Source organism: Lepus europaeus, chromosome 12 (assembly GCF_033115175.1).
Source record: "Lepus europaeus isolate LE1 chromosome 12, mLepTim1.pri, whole genome shotgun sequence".
NCBI classification, from domain to species: Eukaryota; Metazoa; Chordata; class Mammalia; order Lagomorpha; family Leporidae; genus Lepus; species Lepus europaeus.
Genome location: NC_084838.1, coordinates 21,269,052 through 21,281,168, shown reverse-complemented (window position 1 = coordinate 21,281,168; position 12,117 = coordinate 21,269,052). Strand labels below are relative to the sequence as shown.

The 12,117-nt window shown below is 49.4% G+C and overlaps 1 protein-coding gene across 2 annotated transcripts; it reads right to left on the bottom strand.

Annotated features, from left to right (window-relative positions):
* Positions 1–5,241: 5,241 nt before the first annotated feature.
* LOC133771193 (allergen Fel d 4-like) lies at positions 5,242–10,520 on the bottom strand. Of its 2 annotated transcripts, none has more exons than XM_062206932.1 (7): positions 10,328–10,520; positions 9,209–9,345; positions 8,091–8,164; positions 7,316–7,426; positions 6,869–6,970; positions 6,647–6,692; positions 5,242–5,496 (listed from the first exon to the last, which is right to left on the bottom strand). In XM_062206932.1, the coding sequence occupies exons 1-6, from the start codon at positions 10,412–10,414 to the stop codon at positions 6,655–6,657; spliced, it is 549 nt and encodes a 182-aa protein (XP_062062916.1). In that variant the 5' UTR covers positions 10,415–10,520; the 3' UTR covers positions 5,242–5,496; positions 6,647–6,654. The 2 variants fall into 2 exon arrangements, with proteins under 2 accessions (XP_062062916.1, XP_062062917.1); XM_062206933.1 differs by having other exon boundaries at positions 5,242–5,397.
* Between the last annotated feature and the right edge of the window lie 1,597 nt (positions 10,521–12,117).

The following is a 12,117-nucleotide window of genomic DNA, read 5'->3' as shown; positions in this document are numbered from 1 at the left end:
TGGGACACCTGTGTCCCATATCAGAGTGTCTGGCCTCGAGTCCCAGCTCTGCTTTGGAGTCCCACTTCCTGCTAATGTACACCCCAGGAGGCAGCGGTGATGCCCCAAGGACCTGGATCCCTCCCACTTTCATGGGACGCCAAGACTGGGTTTTGAGGGCCGGCTAGGTTAATCCTCTACCTGTGGTGCTGGCATCCCATATGGGCACCGGGTTCTAGTTCCGGTTGCTCCTCTTCCAGTCCAGCTCTCTGCTGTGGCCTGGGAAGGCACTGGAGGATGGCCTGAGTGCTTGGGCCCTGTACCCGCATGGATACCAGGAGGAAGCACCTGGCTCCTGGCTTCGGATCGGCGCAGCGTGCCGGCCATAGCAGCCATTTGGGGGGTGAACCAATGGAAGGAAGACCTTTCTCTCTGTCTCTCTCTCTCATTGTCTGTAACTCTACCTGTCAAGTAAATAAATGGAAACTAGGAAGCAGAAAATAACACCCATATCTCTACCACCTAGAAGCACCAACTCCTAAGATTTTGTCCTGTTTTCCCGGTCTTTTCATCAATGCAAATTCTGTTTTAAACAACTGCCAGGAATACAAATCACAGATGTAGACAGAGTCCCCTCTGAGTACCACTCCTTGTCTCATTTCCTTCTCTCACTTCTCAGGTGCTAACTGGAGCGCGAACTAGGAGATGTCCCCTGAGTCCACTTTAATAATTTAATGCCTTGCTCTTTAGGTGTGGACCGCAGAGTAGCCCCGTTGGCACCACATGGGGGCTTGATAGAAAGCAGAATTTCAGGCCCCGCCCCATGCCTACTGACTCTGAGCCCAGTTTAACAAGATCTCCAGACACGCTGCATGCTATGAGAAGCACTGCATTGTCATGTGTGTAGGTACTCATAAAACATGTACTGCATTCTTCTGTGTGTTACTTAACATATATATATATATGTGCTGTCACACACTGTACGTGTCATTGAACAACATTCTTTTGTTCAATAATAGGCTTCTGAGATCTAAAAGTACTAGCATTAATACTAATCTAACAATACTAAAACCACTAGTACATTCCCTAATAACCTTTTGAAGAAAATCCACATTTATGTTGTTGATTAAAAAAAAAAACTGTTGTTACATCAATATGTTAGTACTACTGATTTATTTCAAACAGGTGTAACTGGAGATGGCCAGAGACACTTACTAGTCACTACCTAAACAAAATAAATAAATAAATAAATAAATAAGCATTCACTGATTTCCTAGAGGCATCACAGTCACAGAGAGTGTATATTTCCTAAAGAAAAGCAATTATTGCTGATGGCTATGACACCTGTTGTTACATACTTAGGAAAAAATAGGGGGTTTGTAAGTCCAGGAGTCTCCATGGCAATGGAAATGTCCAAAGCAAACTAAAGGAGCAAGGAACGCTCACACGAACAGGGCAGAGGTGGCGAACGAGGAGGAATAGTCAGCCCAACTTGGCTTGAGGTCCGAAGTCTTCACATTGTTAAGGGAACTCGCCAGTAAACATGCCCAGGCTTTGCTTTTTGTGAGACATGAATTATTCCATATTTAAGAGGCCCTCTGTTCAAATAGGTCTTCCCCAGACAGTGCAGTGTCCGACTTTATCATGAGTTTTATTAGCCAGGTGTAGCTCGAAGAATATGAGCTGTGGTGGAGACTTAGAAGTTGAAGCAATTGACAGAACTTAATAATATGGGAGCAATTTACTGGAAGAAGGAAGACATTTATCTTTCCCCACTGCTCTTCCATCAGACTGAAGCAAACGGTACTTCTACCCTTCCAATTTCTTGTTCCAGCCCCGCACAGGTATACAACATCAAACCAGGCCTAGCTTGGTGTTTCCCAGAATTCCAGGCTGCACCTGCATAGCGTGGACCCCGGTTCTTGTCCAACAATGTTAATACCCTCCAGCCAAAGACCACTACCAGCACAGCTGCCAATAACGAAGCTGAGTTTACCATTGCAGCTAGGAAGAGCACTGACCACGGGGACCCGAGAGCAGCTCAGTGAGACAGTGAAGAAAGAACCCACTGTAGGGTTTGAGGGATTCTTTTTTTAAAGATTTATTTATTTATTTGGAAAGCAGAGTTACAGAGAGGCAGAAGCAGAGAGAGGTCTTCCATTCACTGGTTCACTCCCCAAATGGTCGCAACGGCCAGAGTTGGGTTGATCAGAAGCCAGGAGCCAGGAGCTTCTTCCAGGTCTCCCACATGGGTGCATGGTCCCAAGCACTTGGGCCATCTTCCACCTGTTTCCCAGGTCATAGCAGAAAACTGGATCGGAATTGGAGCAGCCAGGTCTCGAGCCTGCACTCACATGGGATGCTGGCACTTCAGGCAGTGGCTTTACATGCTATGCCACAGTGCCGGCCCAAGGGTTTGGGGTGATTCTAATGAGACTTTAGATTGGGTGCTGCCAGCGAGCAGGGGAAACTATGATTGGATGTCTCGATCAATCTTATCTATAGAGGGTGGAGAAAAACACGAAGGTAAATCTGCAATTGGAACGGAAGTAGCTGTCACTCACTTTAGCCAAGAGGCAGACATATTTGTTGATTGCACAATAATCTTGTAATTAGGATCTCAGCATGACCCCGTCTAATGCTGATGCTTTATGAGACTACTTATGTCCAATGGAACAGCCTAGCCTAGCCATGAGCATCAGGCCAGCTTGTGATAACTCAGAGCCCAGATGTGGGTCAGGCTGGCTCCAGGGTCTCAGGGACTGCTTTTGTTCTTTCTCAAACAGTTATTGGTGACTGCTTTGCTGCCAGCTTGTTTCTGTGACTCTAGGAGGGGGAGAAGAGCTGTCCTCAAACTTATTCAGCCTCTACTCTGTACATCTTCGGCCTGTGCTCCTGCTTGGCCCTTGTGATGGTTGCCCCAAAACATGCACGGGAGGCTCAGATCTGTCCTCAGATCCCAGGGGGTGGTGCTGCTCTGGTCCGTTTGTCTTCAAGGCTCCCATCTGGTCTTTCTTTCTTTCTTTCTTTCTTTCTTTCTTTCTTTCTTTCTTTCTTTCTTTCTTTCTTTCTTTCTTTCTTTCTTTCTTTCTTCCTTTCTTCCTTTCTTCCTTTCTTTCTTTCTTCCTTTCTTCCTTTCTTCCTTTCTTCCTTTCTTCCTTTCTTCCTTCCTTCCTTCCTTCCTTCCTTCCTTCCTTCCTTTTTTTCTTTTTTTTTTTTTTTAACCATTTGCCTTCTCTGTAGAAAGGCACTGCTCGGTTCTGATCTACAGACATCTCCTTCCTGCCTCTGAGTGTTCTTACTATTCCCTGCCCTTGTCTGCAGCTGCAGGGATGGGTTTTACTGTGAGTTCAGGTTGCCATCCTGATCTGGCTGAGAGTCTCGTGTGCCTCCTGCTAGGCTGTCGCTTCCTGATGCATGGCGCAGTCCAGCCTGTGCCCTTGTGTGTGACAATTTTCTAAGTGTCCTTGAGGACACACTGGTCCATGTACTTCAGGGCATCCTCCCAGTGTGATTGGTTGGCCTCTTCCATAGTTCCGCCCACATTTCAGCAAACCAGATCAAGTACTGGATCTGGGAATAACAACCTCGAACTGAATTCAGTCTTCTGATATAGAGGAAGATCTGTACTTAGGGCGCTTCAAAGACTTAGAAAGCTTTCATTCACTGATGGCAAGGACACAAGAACTTGAGCCATCACCTGCTTACCTCCCAGGATGTGTCTGAGCAGGAAGCAGGACTCGACGTGCAGTTGCTGAGACTCGAACCAGGCACTCTGAGATGGGATGCGGGTGTCCCAAGCGAGACCACTGCACCAAACCCCCACCCCTGGGACAGCCTTTGTGCACAGCAGTCCCCACCTACATCTTGCTCTGGCCCAACACCTCCCTGTAACTGGTACACTGTTTTTATCTACTGGTGTTGGGAAAGGATCATAAACAGGGAAACATCTTTCATTCCCCTCTTACCAAAGCCTTTTATTCCTTGCCCCCAGCCAAGAGAAGAGGTTGATAACATTCAGCCCCCTCGGTGTCTCCTAACAGCACCAAGTACAGGTGGCTGAAGACAGGAATTGCTCCCATTTGGTGGTGCCCCACTCAGCATGCTCACAGTTGAGGCAAGGTCTTTCAGGTGTGTGAAAGGACACAGAGCCCATGTCCTGAGATGGACGATGTGGGGAGCTGGGATATGGACACACGTCCTTAACCACTGTGAGTTGGCATCAGCATCGGCAGCACCTCCTCACCCCTCTCATTGCCTCTACTGAAAATGGGAATTCCAGGGTGGAGAAATGATTGAAGTTAGTCTCACAGTCTTTTTTTTTTTTTTTTTTTTTTATTATCTGTTTGAAAGGCAGAGTTACAGATGGATAGAGGGAGGGAGAGACAGAGAAAGAGAGATAGAGATACAGAGGGAGGGGTCTTTCACCCACTGGTTCACTCCCAAAATTGTCGCAATGGGCCAGACTGAAATTAGAAGCCAAGAGCTTCTTACAGGTCTCCCATGTCGATGCAGGGACCCCATCACTTGGCCATCATTTGTTGCTTTTCCCAGGCCATTAGCAAGGAGCTGGATCAGAGGTGGAGCAGCCAGGACTTGAACTGGTGCCTGTAAGGGATGCTGGCATCACAGGTGGTGGGTTAATCTTCTATGCCACAATGCCGGCCCCATTATATTCTTTTTTTAAAAAAGATGTATTTATTTATTTGAAAGGCAGAGAGAAAGAGAGAGAGAGAGAGAGAGTGATTTTTCCCACCTGCTGATTCACTACTCAAATGCCCACAATGGCCAAGGCTGGGCCAGGCCAAAGCCAGGAGGAGCCTGAAACTCCATCCGAATCTCCCACAGGGATGGCAGGGTCCCAAGGACTTGGGCCATCTTCTGCTGCTTTCCCAAGAGCATTAGTGGTGAGCTGGATCAGAAGTGGAGCAGCAGCTGGGACTCCAACCGGCGCTCATACAGGATGCTGGCATCACAGGTGGCTGCTTAACCTACTGTGCATAACACCAGCCATGCAGGCCTTCTATTCTTACGGTGTGTGTGAATCCTGGGTTTATCAGGCCATAAGAAATGGGCAAGTCGAAGGACAAGCCACACTCCCAGGGACCTGGGGTGATGGTTGGATAATCGCAGCAGAGAAGCGAACACCCTGGGACTCAGAGGAGATTTGGAGAAGTGAGAAGGGGATGCGAATGCACGGCCAAGGGAGTCCCTCCCTCGGGTCTGTGAGCCCCACATCTCCCAGACACAGAGACAAAGCACTCGATGCAAGGCGGCTCATTTATTGAGTGTGCAGAGGGAGAGTTTGTGCATGCAGGCTTCCCCTGGGTGTGGCAGAGTCAGAAATCCCGAGACAATCTTTGATTGCTGGTGGATTGACGGCAACCAGGGACGCTCCTGCAGCTGCAGCGCGCATGCCTAGTGATGGGAATCAGGCCTCAGCACTTGACACAGGAGGCCTTGGGGGCTGGAGAGGGAAGAAGCTGGAGCCCCAGGCGGGGACGCATGCACTTGGTGCTAAACAGCAAAGGGGAAAGAGAACTCAGATGCCTGCTGAGCCACTCTCGGATTGAACCAAGGGTGAACAACATTCTATTCCAGAGGTGCTGACGGACTGGCTCTACCCCTGCACGCTAGCTTAGCCTATTTTCCACAAGAGGGGGAGAAAGGGCGCCAAGGAAATAATTTTTTTGTTTTTCCTATTGCTGATTCCATTTTAACCTCAGCACCAACTGAATCTATAAGAGAGAAAGGAATCCCGGGCTGGTTTCTGCCATCTTCAGCCTTAGGAGTTTGGAAGAGTTTCTGATGGGTTGAGGGATACTGACAGAAGCCTGGCTGTCTTGGGTAACTGCTTCCTTCATGCAAGTGGCTAAGATGTCCGCGTATTTCATCTGAATGAAGCCCTACGATAAATCCGGGGTAGGAGACAGACGAGGAAGCTCAGAGTCTGTTTCCCAGGTTGAAGGCCAGTGGGGAGGGCAGACAGGGCTGTGCTGGGATTTGACCCGAGGGTGTGCCCAGCCTCAGGGAAGACTTTTGTGTTCTACACTGGAGAATGGGATGGCAACCTGGCTTTGGGAACATGGATCCCCAACCCAGAGACAGATGGGCGTTTCATACTCACACCCTCCTACGTTTTGCATTTTGGGCCTGCAGCCTTGGTTCCATGTGGCCCAGTACCAGTTCCTGAGCCCTCCTCACCAGCCTGCCGCCCTACGGTATGCTTGTAAGGCAGATCTCACTGTGTTCTCTTCCACTGCTTCCAGGGCTGGGGAACCTTCGCTCCGTCCAGGACCGGCTGGATGCTTATAGCATCATTCACCAACCACACAAAATTGTCCGCTTAAAAATCAGCCTGCTGTAGATTGATTGAGTTTTGAGTTGTGCCTGTGGTTGCCTCGGCAGGACCAGACCAGACGAGCTCCTGGGCCTTAGATGGCCCTCGGGCCAGAAGGTCCCCACCCTTGGCATTTAGCTCAAAAGCTCATGAAAAGATGGGGTCCTGAGCCCAAATCCCCTAGCTCCAAATGTCAAACTACACACTTCTCCCCCTTGCCACTGCCAGCTTCCTTTCCAATTATCTTCACAGTAATCTGAGCCCAAACCCGTAATGCTCTGCAAGGCGCTGGCCCACCCCCTTCCGCTGGGCTCCGAGATCACCAACCTGAAGGCTTAGGCAGCTCCGCCGTCTCTGGCGTAGAGGCAGCGATCTGTGGAGGTGGAACAGAGCATGTTCAGGCACCAACCCCGGTGGGTTCCCCAGGAAGGACCCAGGTGAGTCCATAGCAGGAGAACAAGGGGACGGAATGTGGGTGTTACCTTCCCTTGTATGGCTCCTTTGGTCCCATGGGAATTCAGAACGATACAGCCAGACAGCTGAACTTACCGACTTTGGTTAGGTCCAGTATGTTTTCCTCAACAATTCCACGTTCTTGAGACAACTGCACAAACTTTTCCCTGATTTCCGATCTCACATCCGGTTCTCGGCCTGTGGGATGAGTGACAGTAGTGCTGTGTCTTGTGTGTGAGTCCCAGAGGTGGATGGGGAGATGGGGCTTCAGACGGGAGGGGAAACGAAGGGCACCAAGTAGGGCTCAGGCAGGGGGCTCGGGGGTGGGACATTAACATTATGCTGCATTTGACATCGTTGGGATACATTTTTGGCTCAATGCCAGGTTCCATGGTCTTCCCAACACCAAGCCTACAGGCTTACCAAAAGCGAGCACTTGTCTTTCTGGGGGGGGGGCATCCATGATGAGACCACTCTGAATTCAGGGTTTCTTCCTTCCTCAATCCCCACCCCAAGATGAGTGGCAGCATGAAAAAACTCTACCGTAGAGCTCCATCAGCTGGAAACTTTCCCCATTGTTGTGATTTATGAGATGGAAAATAATATAGTCATCAGGGACCACATCAAGGATGCTAAAGACATTGTGTCCATCATCTGTGGAGGGAAGAACACAGTTCAGAACTTCTTTGGTCTGTGGGAAGCAATTGAACTCTTTTACCTGTTCTTTCCCAAAAACAAGTTCAAGTGCGTGTTCCGGAAAGGACAGAGAGGGAGGATGGCTAATGCCTCCTCTGTGCATCTCCTAGGCTACACGAGGTGACTTCTATGAAAAAGGATCCTGTTAGCTAGACCTCCAATGGTAGACAAATTTAACCACAGCATCAGCTCACCCTTGTCTTCCGTGAGACCCTCAGCAGCTTTCTCAGCGATGTGTCTCTGACCTCCCTCTAAGTCCTGCTGGCATCACATACCCAGGGGGGCATCCTGAGAACTTAGCCATGGCAGTGACCACCACAAAGACACAGGGAATGGGAATTGGCTGCTTTTTCCTGAGAATTCCCTTGCATGGTAGGTGGTAGATAGGACCAAATCGCCTTCTTTATCATCTGATGGTTTTATGTGCTGGGCATTGCCTTGTAAGGGCAAGTTTCTTCCATACTGAACACACCAGGGATGCTGGCTCATAGGTGCCCTGCATTATACGACCTAAATAAGCATTTATCTGAACTTGATAAAGATCTTGAAGATATAGAGACAAAGTAAATTCCTTGTAGATGAAAGTAGGATTTAGGAAGGAATTTTGGGGGGGTATACTTACACTCAACAGTATATACACGGTCGTCTTCTGTTGGGTCACATGTTAAAAAAATTTCAGTACATTTTCCATTTACACTGGAAAACAGAATAAATGGATTCCTCAAGAGGTTTTAATGAGGCTGGTTCCCTCACCTCCTATTCTCACTCGACTTTCTTATTCTGTTTCTGAACATTTTTGGCACAAATATCAAAGAGCTCAGATTGATATTACTTCACTTGGTCTGACATTTGAAGAGCTTACACAACTAGTTGATCATCCTAATAGTCTCCACTTATCGCTATTCCTGTAACATATCCTGTTGCCTGGATTGCTGACTCAAATGAGTGCTTTACAAATATTCCCAGACTTGGTCCTCATAAAAACCCAGAGGGAGAATTGACACCATCTCCTTTTTTTTTTTTTTTTTGTTTTTTTAAACAGGCAGAGTGGATAGTGAGAGAGAGAGACAGAGAGAAAGGTCTTCCTTTTTGCCATTGGTTCACCCTCCAATGGCCGCTGCGGCCTGCACATCGCGCTGATCCAAAGCTAGGAGCCAGGTGCTTCTCCTGGTCTCCCATGCGGGTGCAGGGCCCAAGCACTTGGGCCATCCTCCACTGCCTTCCCGGGCCATAGCAGAGAGCTGCCTGGAAGAGGGGCAACCGGGACTAGAACCTGGTGTGCTGGCGCCGCAAGGCGGAGGATTAGCCTGTTAAGCCACGGCGCCGGCCGTCACCATCTCCTTTTCCCCACGGGGAAATGGAAATGGAAGGCCCGAATATTCTTGCTCACATGGCTAGCAGGAGATGATTCAAGCGGAGGCCGTTGATTCCATGTGTTGGTGCTACCAGCATGCTATTGATGACTTCGACATCCCTCTGCCTGCTGCTTGTCCCACTCTCAATACATTTATTCCTGTCACCAGCTCCTGCCTCTGAATCTTTTCAAAAGCCTGGAGCCCATTGAGTCCTGGATCAATGCCCAATGAAGGACTCTGATTTTGGACCCAGGCTCAGTATATGTGTGGTTACACGTGCACATACGTGTACCTATGTTCACATGTATGTACATACACATGCTTGTGCGTGAGTAATACCCAGGCTTCCATTTTTCCCTTCCCAACTCAAGAAGGCCACACTTACGGTGTATGGAACTTAAAGGATAGAGAAGAGTTCTTCGAGACATGAATGTATTCCACAAAAATCCTCATGCTACCGTTTTCTTCTATTTTTTCCCTGTGGTCAGAGGCCAACAGAACAGAATACCACTCTCCTGCAATCTGCAAAGAAGTGAAATGACTGGGTAAGAGAACAGGAGAGGAGATACCACATGGACACTTCTGTCCTTGAACCCTGAGCCAGGGCTCATAGTGATGATGGAAAGGTGGGATTAGAACTGCATCCAGTGAGAAGGGAGGTCCCCAGGCACTGACATCATTTAGTATGGCACAATTACTCCTAGTCCAAGGTCTGAAACCATGCCTTTAGTTTAACAGGTTAAGGACTCCTTGCCCTCCAGTAGAATCTACCTGGCTTTGGAATTCTCCAAACCAGGAGTGGGTGTTTGGCGCAACAGTTAAGATCCTGGCTGGGACGCCCACACCCCGCTCCCAGTCCTAGCTTTCTTCTAATGTACACCCTGGGAGGCCACAGGAAATGGATCCTGAAGGTAGGTCCCTGTCACCCATGTGGAAAACCTGAATTGGGTTCTGGGCTCCAGGCATCAGGCATTGTGAGCATTTGGGAAGTGAACCAGCAGGTGAGAGTCCTCTGTCTCTCTCTCTCTCTCTCTCTCTCTCTCTCTCTCTCTCTCTCTCTTTTTTTTTTTTGACAAGCAGAGCTGGACAGTGAGAGAGAGAGAGAGAGAGAGAGAGAGGTCTTCCTTTTTCCATTGGTTCACCCCCCAATGGCTGCTGTGGCCGGTGCACTGCGCTGATCTGAAGCCAAGAGCCAGGTGCTTCTCCTGGTCTCCCATGGGGTGCAGGGCCCAAGCACTTGGGCCATCCTCCACTGCACTCCCAGGCCACAGCAGAGAGCTGGACTGGAAGAGGAGCAACCAGGACAGAATCCGGCGCCCCAACCGGGACTAGAACCCGGGGTACTGGCACCGCAGGTGGATGATTAGCCAAGTGAGCCGCGGAGCCGGCCTGTCTGTCTCTTAAATAAGGAAAAAAAAAAAAAAAAAAAAGAAGATGAAGAAGAAAAAGAAGAATCTTTGAAGCAGCCCCCATAGGCAAGAGTCGCCATCCTCGCCCACTCTACCTGGGACACCTCCGAGTGGCTGTGCGCATCTCCTCGCTTTTGGGCACAGATCAGAATCAGCGCCAGACACAGCCACAGCAGCTTCATCTTGGCCGGGGGGTGGCACAGGATCTTCCGCGGCTGTCAGGAAGGAGTCTTTGCCTGGCAGTGGCCTCTCTCCCCAGCTCCCCTGAGTTTATACCCTGTGGCCAGGTTATTTGTCTATGGGACTCCAGCTCCCCTCCTCCCCTCCAGGAAATGGCCTTTCAGTCTCTGGTGGGAGGCCAAGGATTGTTCCTGCCCTTTTGAAACTTGGCAATCCCCTCCCTTTAATATGTATTTAGTGACCTTCAATTCTAAAACCAGTCTCAGGAAAAAGAGTGGATGGCTGGCAGTGCTGCCATGGGGAACCAGATTTAACTGTGGGTCTGGCTTGGAATCAGATAGCTCATGGTGTGGACAAGGAGCGCGGTGCAACTGGGAATTGGAGGGTGTGGGGAATCTGTTCCCCCAGCTCATCTGGGGAGTGGAATTGGGTGAGTTACGGAATTTGCACAGTCTCCAAGCCCAGCAAACTGTCAGAACCAAAGTGCCCACCACCGAGCACTGAGCGACATAACGTCTTCAAATCCAGGTGCCTGCTGTTCAGCGCGTCCTCATTTCTTTTCCTTACTCACGGAACTCAATCACCGCAGCCTTCCCTGACCCCATAATGAACGGGAAATTGTATCAATCACTCTGTGTAATTCTGCAACATGGGCCCATAAGAGCATAGAACTGCAAGATATTAACCCTGGGGCCGACATTGTGGCATAGCAAGTAAAGCTGCTGCCTGCATGGCGGCATCCTATATGGGCGACACTTCAGGTCCCGGCTGCTTCACTCTCGATCCAGCTCCTTGTTAACGGCCTGGGGAAAGCAGCAGAAGACGGTCCAGGTGATTGGGCCCTGCACCCACATGGGAGACCCGGAAGAAACTCCTGGCTCCTGAGCCTGACCCAGGCTCAGCTGTGGCAGCCATCTGGGGAGTGAACCAGTAGATGGAAGCTCTCTCTTTGTCTACCCCCCCCCCAAACTCTGACTTTCAAATAAATAAATACTTTTTTTTTTTTTTTACTTTGGGGCTGATTCTGTGGTAGGTTAAGCCACTGCCTGCACTGCCAGCATCCCATATGGGCACCAGTTTGAGTCCTGGCTGCTCCACTTCCAGTCCAGCTCCCTGATAATGCACCTGGGAAAGCAGTGGAGGATGGCCCAAGTGCTTGGGCCCCAGCATCCACACGGGAGACCTAGAAGAAGCTCCTGGCTCCTGGCTTCAGACTGGCCCAGCTCCAGTTGTGGTGGCCATTTGAGGTGTGAAACAGCAGAAGGAAGATCTCTCTGCCTCTCTGCCTCTCCCTCTATCTGTGGAACTCTGTCTTTCAAATAAATAAAACATTTCTTAAAAAAAGAAAAAGATTGTATCATTTCCTTCAAAGAACCTTCCGTAGTAAAGGGTGTTCTTTGGGGAGGGGCATCGTGCAGAAAGTGCTTAAGAGCATAGACTTGGGAGTCGTGAAGGCCTGCTCCAATCCTATCTCCGCAAGTTTTGAAGCCATGAGAACATATTTTAACCCCCAGGGAGACTTCATTTCCATTTCTGCTTGCAGGAAATAATTATTCCTGCCTAGTAGGATGTAGTAGGGATTCAATGAAATGGTGAGCGTAAAACTCTCAGCGTGGCATCTAGCATGCATGGAACTGCTGGGGCCACAGACGCTTCCTGGAGAAGGTAGGACTTGGGGTGTGTCTGGAGATGAAGGAGGATACAG